The sequence below is a fragment of the Lepidochelys olivacea genome (genome assembly GCF_965140295.1).
Source record: "Lepidochelys olivacea isolate rLepOli2 genome assembly, chromosome: 3".
Classification (NCBI taxonomy): Eukaryota; Metazoa; Chordata; order Testudines; family Cheloniidae; genus Lepidochelys; species Lepidochelys olivacea.
The window spans coordinates 58631008-58651705 of NC_140413.1; the positions used below are offsets into that span (position 1 = coordinate 58631008).

General features: G+C 44.7%; 1 protein-coding gene across 1 annotated transcript; it reads right to left on the reverse strand.

Annotated features, from left to right (window-relative positions):
- Positions 1-8303: 8303 nt before the first annotated feature.
- Positions 8304-12909, reverse strand: EEF1A1 (eukaryotic translation elongation factor 1 alpha 1). The gene is made up of 8 exons (XM_084622056.1): positions 12767-12909; positions 11788-11977; positions 10741-10920; positions 10345-10641; positions 9959-10109; positions 9471-9727; positions 9053-9287; positions 8304-8704 (listed from the first exon to the last, which is right to left on the reverse strand). The coding sequence occupies exons 2-8, from the start codon at positions 11929-11931 to the stop codon at positions 8580-8582; spliced, it is 1389 nt and encodes a 462-aa protein (XP_084478182.1). The 5' UTR covers positions 11932-11977; positions 12767-12909; the 3' UTR covers positions 8304-8579.
- Between the last annotated feature and the right edge of the window lie 7789 nt (positions 12910-20698).

The window sequence follows — 20698 nt, forward strand, 5'->3', positions numbered from 1 at the left end:
AGTCAGTCATGTCAGAGCAGATCCTTGTCCTCTCCATTTACAGTAAGAGCCAAGTCAGGGGCCAGGCGTGCACGAGTAGGGTTTGTAGGCTGTCAGCTTATGTGGGTTAGTATTTTGGACAGCCAAACTGTAGACTGGCCTTTGGTTCTCAATGGTTTGGAAAGTTCAGAGGTTTCTGCAGCCCTGCTTGTAAGACTGCTGTTCAGTGCATAACCCTGGCATGTATCTCTTTGAACTTCATTGTTATAATACTAGTTTCAGTCTCATTTGAGAGTCTTTGAGCTTTAACCTTTTGCTGTGTAAGTTGCACACTGTACTCTAAGCACTTACAGAAATTGACCAGAGACTAGATTGACATGAAACCAAAGGGCTTTGTTGTTGACTTCATTGGCACTATACCAATTTACACCAGCTGAGTTCTGCTGCTCTGTGGTTCGTTGGGGAAGGAACACGTCAGTTCCCTGTTACTGCTGTTTTTAATCAGCAATTTAGTTAGAGCTCTTTTAAAGTTCAAAGGAACTCCTGTTGATATCTTCACCCTCTTTCTTTTTTTTGTTGTTCCTGGCAGACAACATTTGCTTCTCTGAGTTCTTTCTTGTTAGGAGTCATTCAGTAAGAGAATCCTTTGTATTCCCTTCCTTCAATAGAGTACATATTAAGGGAAAACTTCTGCTACAAAGGCAAACAAGAATGTTTGCCAGTAAAATAGCTCAGGAACAAAAGAGGTGAGATGGACTATAATGCTACAGCACGGAGCTCCTAGAGTTTCTTATGGAATGCAGACAATTCAGTTTTGCAGAAGAAAATTGGAACTTCCACGATGTTGCCCCAAACTGAATCTGGGATAGTTTGATGGTAAAAGAAAGGGGGGAGACATCGACAAACTGGCAGGTACTGTGGCCTATCAAGGTGATCTGGCAATGAAGGTCGTGCACAGCTTTGATGTTTTGTCATGCCTGTAACTGTTGAAACAACAGTTCAGCTATGAAGGAGATGCTGCCCTTTCAACAAGTCTGTTTTCTCTCTTCCTGTCTACACTGCTGCAGCATGCTCTAATGGGGGGAGAGGGAAAGCCATGCAGAAGCTGTGTGGGATGACTCAGGTGGGGGAGAAGTGAATGTAGCATGCCCTGTATTACATTTGGTCAGTACTGGCTCCCTATTCAATTTCAGATCCATTTCAGTATACTGCCTCTGAGCTTTAACACCCTCAATGAGCCAGTCCTGAGTTGTCTCAGAGCCCCCCCTCTTACTCTAGCCTGGCAGCTATAACTGAGTGTCCCCTGGCTAAAACTATTAATGCCTGGGAGAATGGCCTTTTTGAGGACAAGCCCTAAGTCATGGAACGTCTCTGCCAGTTGCAATCAAGGCGCATCAGGAAGGTCAGGGAAGACACTAGCAATAAAATTAAGCCTATGAAGGCCAGATTTGTTTAGTCAATTTTAGCATGTAAACAGCATACAACTACTATGGTGATTAGCAAAAGAGGGGGAGAAACAGTGCTGGAGCTATCTAATACTAGCTAATACTAGCTGTGTCAATTCAGCACTTTCTATATAATCATTAGTTCTTATAGGGAAGGGTGAAGAAACTTCTAAGCTAGAGATGTTAGCCAAGGTAGCCAAAGGTCACTACTGATTTAGGTGCCCAACATGCTAGAAATTATACATATGGAGTCTTTTGGCCCAGCTGTGTGCTTTTGGGTTAGTTTGCTCCGAAATGGCCGTAAGATAGCAGAAGGAGAAGCTGCTATTCTGCATTCCACGTTTTATTACACACATGACTAGCGACTGCATTCTTGCTGCAAGGTGCTGGCGACCCTTTGTTCTGCAGCAATACGCTGTAAGCAAGTGTCTGTTTCACAAAGCTCTGAGATGTGCCACTGGGTGGAGCTGAATAACCACTTTGCTGTCCGAGCAGGAGCAATAGCTTCGAAGTGATTTATTTTTTAACATTGTTTTAACCATGTCACCCTCCTATGGGCTTGCTAAGAAAACTTTGGTTAAACAAATGCATTATAAGCAGGGACTGGAGGCTGTCAAAATGGATTATTTGGGATAAATATTTTAATAATTAAAGACCAGGATTTAAAAACAGGAATTGGGGAACTGGGTAGCATCAGATGATAGCTATTCAGAAATGCAGGCGGGAACAGCAAGATCATTACAGCAAGACTCCTTGGCATTGATTAGTTTGTTTAAAGCAGAGGTGGCAGTGAGGGTGAGGAACAAGGTGGGCAAGATCATTCAGAAAGCAATCACTGGCCTTTTGAGAAGGCAACGTCTAACTGGCACAGCTTAGCCAAGCAACAGCTTCTTGTTAGTTCTTATGCCTCCTGCATGCAGTGGAGGATTAACTACTGGGCCAATCAGCCTGATGCCCAGGGGCCCCTGCCAACTGACCCCGCTACCAGCACCAAGCGGGACAAGCCTCTTCCCCCAGCCTCCGACCCTGGCAGAAGCCACAGCATGGGGGAAGAAGCCCCAGCGCCCCGACCCACTCTCCGGCAGAAGCACCAGACAGTTGTGGGGGATGCGAGAAGCCCCAGTGCCCTGACCCTGGTTCCCCCAGAAGCATGGGGGGGGGGCAGGGGAAGACCCCTCCCACACCTGACTCCACGCTGCAGCCCTGGGACTGGAGGAACTTCTTTGGTCTTGGGGCTGCCGGGGGGGAGGAAGGCACAAAAGGGATTGTGGGATTGGGAGGGCGAGAATGAGGGGGGAACTCTGGGTGGAACAGGGGTGAGCCGGGGGGAAGGGGGCAGAAAGGGGTGGAGCTGGGGGGGGGGGCTGCAGGCAGAAGGGGTGGAAAGGGGGTAGCCCCCCCCTTCACACTTGCTCTGGCCCAGGGCCCCAGGAAACCTTACTCTGCCTCTGCCTGCATGGTGGAGACACATGTCACAGCCCTCATATATGTCTCAGTGCCAGAGCAAAGTGAGCGCTGAGAGGCAGCATCCTAGACACGCAGAATGAGGCGTGGCAAGGGTGAAGAGATCACAGTGTAGTCCTTTTATCACCTACTAACGGTGCCAGCTTTTTGCTCAAGGAGGCAGAACCGTATCTCCCCCCCTTCCCTTTCGCAGGGCTCCAGCCTTTTGCCACCATCCAGCACTGTGCCTGCTTGCCGTGAGGTTCTCTTTCCAGGCCTGAGATCAGTTTCCGTGCCCTGCATTTGACGCCTCCTGTGTGTCCATCCCCGGCCAGGGCAGGCTTACCAATGGGGAAGTGGCTCTGTGATGTGTCTGAGCCTGTGTTAACCCTGTTGTAGAAGGCCATTGGTAATGGATAGGCCCCTGGGCTTCAATCGTCTGACGCACAGAGGATTCAAGACAAGCTTTTTCTTATTCTCGCTCCTCCTATAAAGTCTCTCCAGTCTCACGCAGACAAAGCGGCTTGCCTCACCCTATGCAAGGTTTGTCATCCTTACAGCTTCTTGGCTGCCTGCAGGGATGTAGGCCCAGTTTCACAGGGCCTCCTTCTATTCAGTAGCCCAGAATGCAAGCCAAAGGGCTAACGCTTAACTGAGGGGTTCTGTGAGGCAGCCTCAGGCTGCCTCACAAGTAGCAGGACCCTAGTTAACACTCCACACACGCGCCCAGGTTAGGACCGGAAGGGACTGCGAAAACCAGATGTCACCTTTCCCAGCAAAATGATTTTTAATTAACTGGATGGCAAAAAGGCTCCAGTGGTCACGCCCATGTTAATGCTTCCACCCACTCACTTTGAGGAGAACAGACATGCTCATGAGAAGCGACAAAGGAGGAAAGAAAGGCCACAACAGTCCAGCCAACAACTACTGTATGTCTCCTCCAAGCTTACACCTATCACTTCTGTGGGAAAAGCTGCAGGGCACGAATTGGGCTCCTCAAAGACCCCCCCCCCCCCCAACCAATGAACCCCTTGGCAGACATCATCCTCACATCAAGGGATAGCCAAAGAATATAACTTTCCTCATTTACCATCCATCAGCAAAAGATCACACCTTTATATGCTCAGCTAATGGCCAAGCCCATCAGCAGCTAGGTTAGCTGGCCTTTGGAAGTTTACATCTCCCCTCCATCTTACTTGGATCTTACACTTGCGCGCTTATCCTGTAGCCTAGCCTATTATGGTAAGGAAGCCGCTTTCAAAGTTTTGTGCTGAGCACCCTCCCCCCCCTCAATATCCACCCCTCCCTCCTCTGGATTTCAGGGTGGAAGCAGGCACATGGGAGATGGGCCCTAAGGCAGAGCCAGTACTAGGTGCAGAAGCTACCAGGAGTTAACATCAGTGTGGCCATGGTGGCTGCTGACACTGACCCACAGCGTCACCTCTATCACTGAGGTGAGTTGCGTTGGAGGTGGTGGTCCCTCCCCAAGCTGCCTGGCGTCACCGCTCGCCACCCTGAACTTTTTGCTGTGACCCTCTGCCCCACAGTTACTTAGAAAACCTCTGCTGTAAGAACTATATTGGGAAAAAGTTAATCTGAGCCTCTGCCTGTAACAGTGGTGGGCAACTTGCAGCCCATCAGGCTAATCCGCTGGCAGGCTGCGAGACACTTTGTTTACATTGACTGTCCACAGGCACGGCTGCCTGTAGCTCCCATTGGCCACGGTTCACCGTTCCTGGCCAATGCGGGCTGTGGAACGCGGCAGCCAGCCTGCACCACTTCCCGCAGCGCCCACTGGCTGCGAACAGTCACGGGGAGCTGCGGACAGTCAATGTAAATGAACTGTCTCACGGCCCGCCAGCGGATTACCCCAACTGGCTGCAGGTTGCCCACCAGTGAGCTATACACAAACTTGCACTACTTTAATTATGCTGGTTTGGTTAAATTGGAATTCATCCCTGGGTAAAAGATTATTTCAGTTTAACAGTGGTTTATTTTGGTTTAGCACAGACTTGTTCCTGAGTTAAACTCAACTTCTTTCAGTTTAAACCAGACGTACTTTAGCCTTTCACTAAAATCTGTTTCATATAACACCTTCAGTTAAATAGCTGCAGGTCAGCCCTAACAAAGGTCATTGCTAGTTGCCTGCCATAAGTGGAGAGAAATTTCAAGAACCCTTAAGAGAGCAGCAGTCCACTCACAAGTTTTCTAACAATGACCTGTTTTCTCATTTTTGGTGCTTCTGCCCACATTCGTTAAAACTGTTTCATCGGGTTACGGTAGTTAGGGAGGCACCAGCCTGAGGTTAAACACAATGCTTGATCCATAGCTTCGGTGATTTTTAAAAAATATTTACATTTTTATGTTTGTTTTTCTATTAAAAACTAAAAATCTAGGATGTGCAACAGAAATTAGAACGAGCACTAGCTCTCCTAACTTGAGCGCTAGTTTCATTCTTCCAATGTAGGTCAGTATCCAAGCGTTATTTACTACTCTGACCATTCCAATTTGAAATAAATTTGACAGGGGGATTCTACCACTTTCTCCATAGGCTAGTGTAATAATGTTTACGATTTAAGTAGGGTTATCAAAGCATTGCACACAAACAAATCTCAAATACTGTGGGATAATTTGAATATTAAGTTATTTAGATAAATGACAGTGTGACAGCTGGGAAGAACACATTTTGGGAAATAAAGAATCAGAGATCAGATGCAGTTCTCAGCTATGGAATTTATTAGAGGGTTGACGTAAGTAGTTTAAACCCAAAATTTTGCTTATAAAATCAGAGATATGCTTTTACATATGTTCATAGATTTCTAGAAAAGTATCCCCCACAGCAGTGTATTAGATCATAAAAACCAGAAAGCAAACTAGCCTAATTACACTGTCAAAGCTGAACGTGCTCAAAAATAAAGTCCCAGCATAAATGGTGAAAAGTTAAACTGTAAATTGCTTTTAATAATCAAAGGTGACGTTTTAGTAACTCAGGCATAGACTTAGCTCTGAATTCTTCTCCCACAAGTCTTTGCATTTCTCACATGCTGCAACATTCTTTCTATTTGAGGGAAATGACTTTTATTTCAGAATTTACAGACCATGTGAAAATAGGATTCTAAAAAGTTCCACCGCAAGCGTCCATCTTTCTGCCCTCCTTCTCTGCCAGTTGTTCATCAGCTAGCCACATTTAATCTGCCAGTAAGTGCTAGGCTGCAAGCTAAATCTGCTGGCAGTCTTTTTGCCTCTACAGAAACTTATGTTGAATCACCTCCTTTGCACAAACTCGTTTCTAAGCCACTATGCAGCAAGGACTCAGTTTAAGACAGTACCCTGCAGATTTTAAGAGCAAGGTTTGTAATGGAAAACTCAGCTTGGTGGAAACTAAGGAGCTTTCAACATGCAGAGAAAGGTGACAGGACAAAGTGACATGTTATATCTGTACTGTGTCCTAAAGTGGTATCAATGCAAAACCAGCAGCTACACCCTGATGGCTAGTTGATAGGAATTTGTAATATGAATATGCAAGATCTTCCCTCAGTTCACATCCTTTAGTAGACTTTAAAGATAGCTCACTGGAGCTGTGGTAGTTTTACTAGGCTTTTCATTCTAATTGAACAGGATCCTATTTCTACCAGCAGCAGTATTTTTCTTTTATTGAATTAGTGACAATTCCTGAAGTGGCATGGTTGGAGTACAATTTTATTTTAGCCAGAATTTGCACACAGCTTATGGGAAACATATACACTATCTAGAATTTTACATTTGTGATAATTTTAACAAATGATCTTCCAGCTATTAGTGATAGCTACATTAACCTTTAAACTCAGTCAACACTGAAAATTGAGATACTTCCATTATTCCCTTTTAAATACTACCTGAAGGAATAGATTAATTCAGTGGGGGGGGGGGGGAGAGCTCTACCTTGCAGAGGTGAGTAAAGACTCTGTAGAAACATAGTTGATGTTAGGCAGAAGGCATGGGGTTAAGACAAAAAGTTATGAAGAGCTTGGTATTATCCAGGAAATATATCTAAGGTGTGAGACTAATTGTTTATCTAACAATTAGATTCATGAGGGATGGGTGGGGAAAATGAAGTCAGTACAGAAAAACAGCCTTTCACTATTTACAGTGGCCCTTCCTACCACATTTCAAGGGGTCTGTAAGTGAAGGAAAAAAGGTTGTTGCAGATAAAAAAAATAGAGGTGCACTGGTCTGACTGTAAAGTTGGTGCTAATTTTTTTTTTTTAAGCAATACTAACCAGCCACAAAGTTTAGTGATCTTTGCTACCTTGTTTGTTGAGGCTGTAGAAAGAATGTATGTGAAAGATTGATTAATTATCTTGCATCATTGTGCAACTGAAACCTTGATTAACTTGCATTGTCCCTATTTGTCTACTTTACAGGCCCCTGCGAAACTAATTGTAACTCAAATCTCATTGGTTTGTATTTCATACAGCAAAAAAAAAAAAACCACCTTGCTGGGAATGGATTATACAGCTCCAAGTTAATGTTATTTTTCCTGATCCCATCACAGCCCCAATAATCCTTTTCTTCTGTTAGAGAACTGGGCCAGATTCAGACTTTGTTAACAAGCCCTTTGGACTTCAAAGAAATTCTTCCCCAGGTTTAAAATTTGGCTCCTTTGGCATTCTAATATCCCATTCAACTAGACAAGCAAGCAGTTCTCAAGCTTCGGTGAAGATTTCAGAGCCCCAGCCATATTTAAGTATAGAAGTGCCTTCTAACATTTAAGAAAGTTCTTATTTAGTTTTAAAACCAGTGTGACTAAAATGCATACTAGTTCTATTCTCCACATTTATTTATGGACTAAGATTTTGCAAGTAGTAGTTTTACACAGGCTGATTTCAGCAGCAGAATTTAGGTAAGTTCACTGCAGCTTTCAGACTTATGATCTAGAATACATAGAATTCAAATGAATAAATGACCTAAGCAAATGCATGAATGTACTGTTACATACCTATCCATTTAGGTTATGGACAAACTAGAAAACAAAGTGGAAATTGAGCTCAAGTGTGTGCAAGGTGTCCCAACTAATCTAATGGTACATGGACAAAACAAAAATTTACCCTTTGATGTTAACTGTCCATCCCACCTTCCTCAGTCCAAAAAAATCTGTTTACTGAACATATTGTAGAATGCACCACTCTGCAATACATTACTGCATCTGATTTGTGCAGTGCAGCAGGTATCTTCAGTCAATGAGGAATTGTTTAAGGATGTGTAAAATGGATACAAAATTTTGAAACTGAATCCTCCTGTACCGTTTAGGACATTCAAAAGAGACTTAATTTTCATTTCTGCTTTGCAATTCAATTAATATTTTATATTTGCGTGAGTTAAAGGTGAATTTTACTCTAATAAATTGGATATATAGTTTTCCTATAGAGTCAATATTAATCCAAAGAACACACAAACTTAGCATTAAACTTTTTTTTTAATGGTCTCAAATTTTGTGACAGATTTTTGGTCAAGTTGTTTCCATTAAAAAATTTACTGGTTTAAAAACTAATAACTTAAACTGCCACGAAACAAATGGTCCACAAACATTCCTTTCCTTCTGATGCTTTTACGATGCATTGTAATCATTAACCAGTCTTTTACTATTAAACTTAAATGGCCAATTGAGACAAACAGTTCTGAGACCGTTCTTCCACCGATTAAGACTGAGGTGGCAGCTGATGTACAGAATTTTCATTTAGCCTTCTGAGCCTTCTGGGCGGACTTTGTGACCTTGCCAGCTCCAGCAGCTTTCTTATCAACTGCCTTGATGACACCAACAGCAACGGTCTGTCTCATGTCACGCACAGCGAAACGACCTGGAAACAAAATGATATTTTATAATTTTGTATGGGAGTATACAGATACAGAGGTTGCCTCATTCAGAGTGCGTATGACAATACCACTCATGATATGGCAGGAAGTAAAAATATAAAACCAACTGCAAATGAAATTGGAAGTATCTGAAGGTAATTTGGAATTTGGCCTCCACCCATTTTAAAGGTTATGGAGCACTGCACAAAGTCTTATTTATAGACAGCTTAAAGTGTCAATGACACCTAACAAAGTAAAGTGGATACCACCCAAGAAACTAAGACAGATTTCTAAAAGAGCATGGCACTAACATACCATGAATGTACAAGCAGTCATTTTAGAAAACCACTTACCCAGAGGAGGGTAGTCAGAGAAGCTCTCGACACACATGGGTTTGGCTGGGACCATGTCAACGATGGCAGCATCTCCAGATTTCAGGAATTTAGGACTATCTTCCAATTTCTTACCAGAACGACGATCAATCTTCTCTTTCAGTTCAGCAAATTTGCAAGCAATGTGAGCAGTGTGGCAATCCAGCACAGGGGCATAACCAGCACCAATTTGGCCTGGGTGGTTCAGGATGATGACCTGTAAGTATATTAAAAATAAGTAACCTCTCTCAGCATAACTTGTTGGGTTAAGCTGGTTAAAAAGACAGAGTAATTATCTTTTAGAGAAAATTTCTAAGTATTCACTCCAAACAAGATGAACCAATATTTGCATCAATCCATAAATACGTTTCAGAGATCTTCAAATGGTTCTGAAAAGTACCTGGGCAGTGAAGCCAGCAGCTTCCATTGGGGGGTCATTCTTGCTGTCACCAGCAACATTACCACGGCGAACATCTTTCACAGACACGTTCTTGACATTGAAGCCAACATTGTCACCAGGCAGAGCTTCACTCAAAGCTTCATGATGCATCTCAACAGATTTTACTTCAGTTGTTACATTGACAGGTGCAAATGTTACCACCATGCCTGGCTTCAGGATGCCAGTTTCCACACGACCAACTGGAACAGTACCAATACCTGAAAAGAAGCAACTCTAGGTTTTTACTCCTTCCAATTTAACTAAGGTTTTATACAAACTGGTGGGTTTTTAAGTGTCATACCTTTTTCCTGCTAAAGAAAAACATTCTGGCAAATGTTGGCATTTCTGCTTTTTAAAGGGATAGACTATCACGGTCAATCTGATTGTTATATTTTAAAAAGCTTACTAATGGAGAAAAAGTTACAGAACTATTCACACAAAATACTTACCACCAATTTTGTAGACATCTTGCAGAGGCAAACGCAGAGGCTTGTCAGTTGGACGAGTTGGTGGCAGTATACTATCCAAAGCTTCTAGCAGGGTAGTTCCACTGGCATTGCCATCCTTACGAGTAACCTTCCATCCCTTAAACCAGGGCATCTAACAAAAAGCAGCACAAATGCAACTTGCGTTTAGAAATACTGTGATGTAGAAATAGGAAGGACAAATACATTTCCTCCTTGATATCTTGAGGTTTCGTGTTTCGCAAACTACCTTATCTGATCCAGTTTTAAACAGCTATAAACTCCACTCAAATGCATTGTTTCTTAATCCAGACAATTCACTCTGGCAGTCCCTCCAATTTAATTCTAATATACAAGATAAACAAACTTACGTTAGAGCTAGGCTCCAACATATTGTCTCCGTTCCAACCAGAAATTGGTACAAAAGCTACGGTGTCTGGGTTGTAGCCAATTTTCTTAATGTAGGTGCTGACTTCTTTGACAATTTCATCGTATCTCTTCTGGCTGTACGGTGCCTCAGTGGAATCCATCTTGTTCACACCAACAATCAGCTGTTTTACACCCAGTGTGTAGGCCAGAAGGGCATGTTCACGAGTCTGCCCATTCTTCGAGATACCAGCTTCAAACTCACCAACACCAGCAGCAACAATAAGGACAGCACAGTCAGCCTTTGGGGAAAAAGATTCATTAGTTTCTTTTGCATGGACCACAAATATAGGTCAGAAAACACTTTAAAATCCTCCACTGAATTCATAGTGTTTACATACTTGGGAGGTGCCAGTAATCATGTTTTTGATGAAATCTCTGTGTCCAGGAGCATCAATGATGGTGACATAGTACTTGCTTGTTTCAAATTTCCACAAAGAAATGTCAATTGTGATACCACGCTCACGCTCAGCCTTCAGCTTGTCCAAAACCCAGGCATATTTGAAGGAACCTTTGCCCATCTACAGATGGTTAAAAAAGTGTAACATTAGTATATTTTGCACTGCTTTCTAAATGACTGTTTAAAACAATTTGTATGTTAGCGAACAGAGGAAAGTATCTAAAATAGTACAAGGCTTCTGTTGCAGCTAGTTTTCTGTAATGCTAATACAGCTTTGGCTTGAACACATTTGGCACAACTGGTGAGAGATTCCATCTCTTCTCAGTTATTTAACCTAATGACACTTTAGCCTTCAGTCTGTTAATTATATTAACAGATCTTTTAACCTTAGACCTTACAAATACAAGCCCTCATATCAAGTGTCTGCTTCAAGTTGTTTTCATACCACTGTAATCTCTTCCACATCTAGAAGATGTGCTATTCACCCACAGGCAATTTTTATAGCTAGTATAATTAATGTCACTCAAAGTATTTTTTTTAATTGAAATGCAGTCTCTTCTACTACATAGAAATGAATGTACACTGATGAACATATGGAGCAGGCACAGGTAGTAACAAATGTTTTTCAACTTGATATAAGAAGAGCCATGTATTCCTCTACCATTAGCAAAAAACCTGAATGCAGCAGCTGCTTACACAAAACTGTTTAGCATTGCCTGTCTGACTGAACACCCAGTCAGAGGCTGAGAACTCTGAAAATCCCTGCTGTTATTGAAGTCTCTGGATAAATCAGGTATTTTCTCCCTGTCCTGACAGATGGGTGTAGATCTACTGCCTGCAGAGTAGTTGAAAAGCGCTGCTTAAGGAGCACGGTGCTATTTCATCAACAGTGGCCTGGAGTAACCAAACCAGGCTGCTCTCAGAGCCTCCATTTTGCACTTAAACCAGGCTACTGGGCTAATTAAATCTTTCGGGCCAGCGAAGGTACCTCCGCAGCTTCCTTCTCGAACTTCTCGATGGTCCTCTTGTCGATGCCCCCGCACTTGTAGATGAGGTGCCCGGTGGTGGTGGACTTGCCGGAGTCGACATGGCCGATGACGACGATGTTGATGTGGGTTTTCTCCTTGCCCATGATGGGTGGCTCGCGGCGTCCGGCTCGCTCGTTACAAAATCAACACCTAGAGAAGAGAAAACATGGCAGGGATCACCCCGGGCCAGAGCCTCGCTAACGGGGGGAGGCGCCCGCCCCAGGGCGGGGCGGCCTCGAGGCCGTGACTAGGCCCAGGCGGTACTCGAGGGCCACGGCTCCGCCCACCGCGGGGGGGGGGGGCGCCACACGCGAGAAGCGCTTGAGCCCCCCTCGCCGCCGGCTCGGTCCCCCGCGGGCTCGGTCCCCCGCGGGCTCGAGGCGCTGCCATGCGGCCGGAGCGCGCAGAGCCGGGGCCAGGCCCGGGCGCAGCTCCTTTGTGTAACTAACCCTCCGCCCGGCCCGCCGCGTCCACCATTTTGTGGCGCTCGGGGAGGAGGGGAGAGAGGAAGCGGCCATCTTCGCTGAGCGGGCGGCGGGGAATGGGAGCGGCCCTGCACCGGGGAGCGCGACCCTATTCTCCACCCCCCCCATTGCCGCGCCGCCGGCCAGCCCGCGCCACCAGGCCGAGGGGAGGAGGGACAGTCCCCCCAGAGTCACCGGGGGGGGTTCCAAGGCCCCGCATGTTGCAGCCCCTCCCCCCCGGGGCCCAGACCCCGCACGCAAGAGGCAGCGCGAGGGACACGTCGCCATTTTGTGGGGCCCTCTCCCTCCCTCCCCCCTCGTGTCCCTTCCCCACCGCCAGCCCCGGACCCTCGCACGCGCCGCGGCTTCCCCGCGCGGGGCCGCATTCGCCCACCCTGCCCCTCGGGCCCGACTGTTCCAGCCACATGGGCCCGCCCCTCCCCCAGCGGGCCTGCACCACGCGGCCGGCTCTCACCTGCGAGGCGTCGGCAAACCCGTTGCGAAAAAGACCGACAACGTGAGCCGCTGCGCTTATATATCCTGCGCGGGGGCGGGGCGTGCGGGACACGTCACCACTCCAGCGTTCAACTCGCTCCTCCCCGCCGCTCTCACCGCCCCTAGCGTCGGGCCCGGCAGGGAGCGGGGACAAAGTGCCCTGCTGCCCCCGAAACGGGGGAGGCGCTGCCGGCCGCAGCCCCGCTACCGACTGCAGGAGGGGCCATCCCTCGCGCTGCACCGCTGGGTCTCCCCTCGGGGAGTTTGGTGACGGCCCCTCCCGCCTGCCCAGGGAGCGGACTCCGGCCTTCGCCTGAATCGCTGCCGCCCCTCCCGACCCGCCAGCGCTGAGTGCCACTCGCTCGCTCCAGCCCCGGCCCCGGCTGCCGGGGGCAGCGGCAGAGTCACCGCCGGGGGGCGCAGAGCTAGAGCTCTCTGCCCCTCCCATCCGATCCCCATACGCTGCCCCCTGTCCCCTCTGCCCATCCCCCCCACCCTTCCCCTTGCTCCCTGCCCCTCCCCCACATCGCCACACATCGTGTGGCCCCCGTGGGCCCATCCCCCCCCACTGCCCCCTGAACCTGTCCCTCCCCCCTGCAGCCGGCCCCTCCCGCATCGCTTCCATACAGCCACATAGCTGCCCCTCCCCCACACTGCCCTTCCCCCAAACAGCCGCACACCCTCACCTCAGCCCGTCCCTCACACACAGCCAGCCAGTCCCTGGGCACTCTGCCTCTCCCCATCCAGCCCTGCTCCCTGCCCCCACCCCACCCCCTTCCTCAGCAAGCCTGTCACTTTCGCACGCCACACAAACTCCTGGACCCCTTTGCTTGCAGGAGCTCAGTCCTCTTTTCTAGTCACCATAGATGCTGCCTTTCCCCTTAAAACGTTCTCCATTTCTCCTACCCAGCTTGTGTATGTACAACCTACCCCTCATCTCCCACCTTCCTTAAGTTCCCACCTACTGCCCCATCCCCCCGAAACTGCCCTACGCCCTCAGATACCCACACGCCCATCCCCATCCCAGACATAATTCCTGGTCCCTGTCAATCCTGTCATTTCCTCCCATGTTTTCAAGTCACCTCCACCACCACCTGTGCATCTCTATCATTCTTTCTTTACACATCTGATGCAAACACCATATGCCTTTAGCCTCCTATGCACCTGTGTACACACACCTTCTTCTCCCCCACAAGCTCACACAAACTCCCTCTGACCTCTCCCAAGTGCTCAGAGAGCAGGAGGTGAATTTTTGTTTTCTGTAAGCCAATGCCAGCTGTTTGGCCCACAGAGAGTAACCCTCAGTCTAGGCCAGGCAGGCACACTTCACTTACCGGTAACTGTTTTTGTCCCCAGTCGTTCATTGTGGCTGTGCTAGCAGAATGTTACTCATTTGGAAGACAGTGAACAACTTGCTTTAAATGGGCTGTCTTGAGTTTAAAGTGTGATTCTCCTCTGAAAAGCATTTCTGTAAAAGGAGAAACAAGGTGGGTGAGGTAATTTTATTTTATTGGATCAACTTCTGTTGGTGAAAGAGAGACAAGCTTTCAAGCTTACATATGCTTACCAACAGAAGTTGGTCCAATAAGAGATATTACCTCTTATCTCTACTATCCTGGGTCCATCATGGTTACCACAACATTTCTATAAAAGGACATTTTAAGGTTCCATGTTAATTGTCTCTCTGTATCACATGTGCTTACTGTAGGGCTTGTCAACATTTGAATGTTAATTTGGATTAAGGGAAGGTGTAAATTTAAAACCCAATTTCTGAGTAAATCCATGCATGCACACGCTTACTCCAGAATAAGTGTGCCTTGTTTCTGGTTACTGCATGAATTGAGCTAAACTGGAATTTCAGAAATTCAAGTGTCCATGTGTGGAATTACTCTTTCAAAATAGTAATTTCTGAACAACTCCATGTGTAGACAAGCTCTTAGAAATGAAGAGATTTTTTTCCTTATCAGTTTCCCGTCATTCAGAGTCAAGCTGGGCTTTTTTCATGCATCCCATGCAGTAACAAGAAAAGGAGGACTTGTGGCACCTTAGAGACTAACCAATTTATTTGAGCATGAGCTTTCGTGAGCTACAGCTCACTTCATCGGATGCATAAAGTGGAAAGATGATGAGTGATGAGATTTTATATATACACACAGACCATGAAAAAATATACATTGTAAGGAGAGCGATCACTTAATATGAGCTCCACCTACTGGAGGCCAATTGCAGTGCTGTCATCGACTAGGGGGTCTACACTGGCACCGCAACACTATATCCCCGGCGGAGAAAACTGTATGCCTCTCATCGGGGTGCTTTATTTACAGCACTTCAGCTGCACAGTTTCTGCACACTAAGTGGCTTGGCAGCATGTACACCTCGGGAGTTACAGTGCAGAAAGCTGCTTTACTGTGCAGAAACTTGCCAGTGTAGACAAGGCTTGTGTGTCTCAGCATTCAGGTTGATGGCAGAGATGGCTGAGAAAGATGAAAGGTGGGAAATAGAAGGTTTCATGAACACAGAGAGTGAGCTTAGCTAGATTCTGGGTCTTCTAGGAGCAGTTTATTGCAAGCTGCTCACTGTGCAACATCCAGTCACCTTCTGCAATCTCTTCATGTCAGTTTCCTCATCTGAAATAATGGGGATAACATTAGTCAAATGCTACTATATATAATGTAAGTGCAAAGTATTCTTATAGTCTAACCATTCGGGTCTGGCCATTCAAATATTCACAATCCCTCATTCAAAATCTTTCTTCCTCCACTAACTGATTGTGCTAAAAAGAAACTTCTGTGGGCACGTTATTTCATAATTATCCACCACAGGCTTTCTTGCACCTTCCTCTGAAGTAGATGGTACTTGCCATTATCAGTGGACTAGATGGACTTCTGAGCTGATCCAGTATGGCAAGTCTTATATTTTTAATGAAAAGATACAGAAAGTTTACACACTGTGCAATATTTCTCCATGACTGGCCCTACCAGGAACCTAATAAGGAAGTGTGTCAGCAATGAACAAGAAGATATTGATCAACACATTTTAAGTGAAACTGAACTGTTTTACTCCCTTCTGTTCAGTTTCCCATATTGTTTCTTACTCCTAGGTGACATTTGTTCAGGAAAGACAGTTGCAGCAGTCAATGATTTGCCATTGCTTTAGCATTGGGGTGTGAAGGCAGGAGAAATTAAGGTGACCACCTTCTTTTGAAACAAATGAAGAACTATCAAAACACATCATCTCATTTTAAGGGACCCCTTTGCTGCCACCTCCACCCATATTCTTAATATTAAAAAAGAAAAACAACAAAAAACAAGAGAAAGTGTATCCTAGGTTGGTTGATATGGGATGTGTGACATTAGGCACCAAAAGAGGGATGGAACACCTGTTGTGACACTAACATCTTGGCTCTCCGAACTCCCCACCCCACTACTCCTTCCAGACTTCCTCTCTCAACCCTCTTCTGATTCCCCTGCCAGTTGCTTTGGGTGAACAGTGAAAAGAGCTACAGAAAGCTGGGAGAGGAAAAAGGAGTCAGCTGATCTGGATTATTTGTAGATAGGATTTCCTGACTCCATTCCAGAAGCAAATAACTGCCACTTGGTTTCCATGGTGGGACATAAAAGCAGCCTGTTTTCCCTCCGCCCGAGCAGTCCTGCACTTCCCTACCTAAAACTTCTGAGAAGGATCAGGATTTATTTCTTTTCCTAGGACAAGATTAAAGGTAAATTTACTCTACACTACAGAGCCTATAATTGGCATAGCCCTATAATGTAGATGCAGCCTATACCAACGGAAGGGCTCTTTCTGTCAGTGTACTAGGAACACCACCTCTCTAAACAAAGTTAGCTGTGTCAGTGGGAGTCTTCTTCTGTTGACAAAACTGCATCTACACAGGGGCATTATGGGTGGGTTTGTTCAGCCAGACAGACATCAAGGTGAGCTCCTCTCAGCAGGATACTGCTGCAATCTCCCTCTCCTCTCGTAAAAAGATCATAGGATGGGGCAGATTTGCTTATCCAATATAAATTAAACATGCACCACCTCCTGACATATTTGTGCCACTGAGAAGGCACAAGTTGTGCAAACTGGATCATTGCCACATTCTCTACGGAACAGGGAGCGCTGTGCTGTAAGATAAACAAACCCCCTAGAGAATGCCCTCAGACAGACCAATTGTGCTCCTTAATACAGATGCAACAATCTTCAGCATGGAAATAGGAAAATGTTGTTCAATCCATACCCTGATGAGCCTGTATTTGTCTGCAGTTGCTCAACACACCAGAATTTAAGAAAAGCCTTCATTATCTTAGGAACCCCACAGGAATGGCAAATATCAAAGCAGCCTTATCACAGTGGATGCAGTTGTAGGGGTACAGTATGTTTTAGTTTAGTGGACGTTTCTTCTAATGGTTTCAAAAAAATACAAAAGGTGATTGACATTTTATACACACACCTTCAAAGTTACATCAAGACAGGCCAAACTTCCAAAGGTCATTTGTTAAGGTAGTCTCTTGTCCCTCCTTTTTGCAACTGCCGCTGAATCTTTTGTAGTGTAAGAGAAACAAGCATAAGAAACAAAAAGTTTAAAATCTGAGCTGAGATGTTTGAGCGTCTAAAACAGTGGTGGGCAACCTGCGGCCCGTGGACTGCACGCAGCCCGTCAGGGTAATCTGCTGGCAGGCCACCAGACGGTTTGTTTACATTTGCATGGCTACCCGCAGCTCCCAGTGGCCGCAGTTAGCCATTCCCGGCCAATGGGAGCTTAGGGAAGTGGTGTGGGCCGCAGGGATGTTCTGGACACTGCTTCCCACAGCTTCCATTGGCTGGGAATGGTGAACCGTGGCCACTGGGAGCTGTGGGCAGCTGTGCAAATGTAAACAAACCGTTTGGTGGTCTGCCAGCAGATTACCCTGACGGGCCGCAGGTTGCCCACCTTTGGTCTAAAATGTACTAAAATGCAAGAAATCAGATTTACAAAAATCTGGACTAATAGTATATTCTATTTATAGGTCAAAAATTTATCTTGGCCAAGAGAACCACTGAATGCATTGATAACCCTGACAAATTAGTTCTCAAATTATGTCAACTGTGAGGTGTAAAACAGCTCACAAAAGAGGATATTGTTAGGGATAAAACCTTCATGATTTACATGGATTTAATTATTTTCTGGCCTATTCACTTGAGTAATCTGAGTAAGAAATCAGAAGGAATATAAGAAAGCTCAGAAATATTCCAAGATTCATATCAATGTAAGAGAGGGAAATTCAGTTTGAACAGAAGCTACTTGAAGGCAACAACAAATATTTTTCTATTTGTCACTTTTAAAGGTGACCTGCAAATGAGGGGGAAGGGGACAGCTTGTGCCCTATTTCCTTCTTCATGCTGTACAGAGAAGGCCTTGAAGTGTTACGGTCTCTGAGTGTGGTGCATACACAAATATACATACATATACACACAGTCTAGAGACCCTGGTCACAGTGAGAAAGCTTTCACTTCATGTCCAATACAATGCAGTCTTCCACGACTCCAATGGAGCTGAACTGCCTGTGATTCCTTGTGGCTGCAGCTTCCTTTGGCTCCCATTTGGGGGAGAAAGAATAGGGAAAATTAGTAGAAAAGTTAATACAGCATTCACAATAGGGATGAGGGGAATTATTTAAAGAAACATGCCCAACCCACTTTCAGCAATTTTCCCATTTGGTGGGAGCAGTTAATTGCAGCGCTCACTGTTCCACACCCATAACTATTCTTAGGTGACTTTAAGCATCTATATTAGAAGTTCATTCACAAAAAAAACCCAAACCAACCAACCAACCAACCAAAAAGCCCCACACCAATGCAGCAAAGCACTTAAGCAAGTGTGACTCTAAGTACATGAGTAATGTCCACTGAAGTCAATGACACTGCTCATATTCTTATGAGCATGTGCCTACTGGACTGGGGCTATAAAACAGTAGAGTAGCATTGTGCTGCAAAGATCTTTGCACTCCAACCTTACTGTAAGTTTCTCCAACTCAGACAGACCCAGCATGAAACTCACTGCAAACTGTAGTGTTTCATTTTTTAAAAAATATTGAAAAGATTACAGGCCAGAGTTTGATTCTAACATATAAGTGAAGTTCACATAATTTTTGATGGGTTTGCCCCAATTAAATGCATCTAGTGTGTGTGTGTAAAAATATTTTACACAGTTCTGGCCAAAATTAAAGGAATTTTTAAAGTTTGAAAGCATGCTTTTCCCAAAAGTTAAATGATTTTAAAATATTTTTATTTAATATAGTACATAATTGACTAAACTAAGAAGGAAAAAAAGGCAAAAGCACACTAAATAAAAACCTGTAAGACAGATTCAGATAATATTAAATTAACTCACTGATTTATAGGAGGGAAAGAGAAGTGTAAAAGGTTGGTAATTTCCATGTTCTCAAAAAAATGTATACAAAGAAAAGCAGGATAATTTAAATACAGTTCAATTATTTCTCAGAATGTTAACAGGACATATCATACCATAGAGGTAAAAAATAAATTCAGTCACATCAAATAATCATCTAAGAGCACATGTAATATTGGGAGAGAGAAATGGATCATGTCCCTGAAATGAAATTCTGTGCCTTTTCTAAGCCAAAAGATAACACACTTTATTGTTAACAGAGGCAAAGGTTGAAATCTGGGTCGAGAGGGTGATGGTTGGTCAGAAAGTTGAACACCATTTCTAGACTTTACTTTCAAAGGAATCTGAAAAAGCTTTATTAAAGATGATTTAAAGACAGGTTTTTTGTAAATTTAGTATAAAAAACAAATAGGAAAGTGTTTCCAATAGACTGATCTTTCAGTTCCCTCTATCCATCTGATAACACGAGTTAAAAAGACAACCAACAAAAATTCTAATTGACAATGAAACTAAGCATTATCTTTAAACAGGTGCAAAAGATTTACGTGATCTACTTTCAAAAATGGAACCCTTTTCCTCCTGTAGTGGACACTGTAGGTAGAAATTGGCATCTTCCCTTCCAAGTCAACCAGTGTGAGTTTGCTGGCAGGAATTTTCACAAACGAGAATATCTGAAGCAAGTGCGAATTTGGATTGCAAACATTTCATTTTCAATCTTTCAAGGGATAATCAGTAACTTTTGTTTCACATTGGGCAAAAAACCTCTGGTTTATTTCTCTCTATAGCCCTTTATAAATCAAACATCTCCAAGTGTTATACCAAAATTATAAAGGCAGTTGTATTTGGAGCAATAAAGGCATTTTGAACTAGAAGTCATATTCCTGCAGACAGCAACAACTTCTGCAATACAGCTGAAGGTCTGTGGACTTCATGGGAAATATCTTTTTAACTATGGACCTGCCTGAATGAGTAAATAGTAGTCTCTCCAGTTACATGAATGGCAGTTGTATCATGCCCTATTTAAGAAGGGCAGCTGCCACTCAAAACAGAAAGGGCCATTTCATAAAACATTGGCGACAGAAGGCAATGTACACGTAGAAGAAGACTCAGAAATTGCTTTGTGTACAAGGGCAGCCAGCAATTGTTACCCTATAGGTTTTGATAGGCATACTTATGGTCTCTGGATGTTACTGGATGTTTTCCTGGCCGAATGGAAGGAAAGAATGAATTATAATCTTCATAGCTATAAAGTTGTTAAGGCTGGGGTGCTTTGATAGCTCTTTTGTGACTCTGAATCTGCCAGTGGATAAATCAATGAACTTTAAAACCAAGCCGATTCTGAACATTGGCTGAAGCTCTGGAATGAGCAGCAGAACACATTTTGTAGAGGTAGCTTTGAAGCCGCTCTCTGGGACATCTGCAGAAGGTTTAGCAACACATGCAATGTATTACAGCACTGCTTTGGATGACCTTTGTGTTCTGGAGCATCATCATATGGACAATTGCTTGGGCAAGACTAGAGGT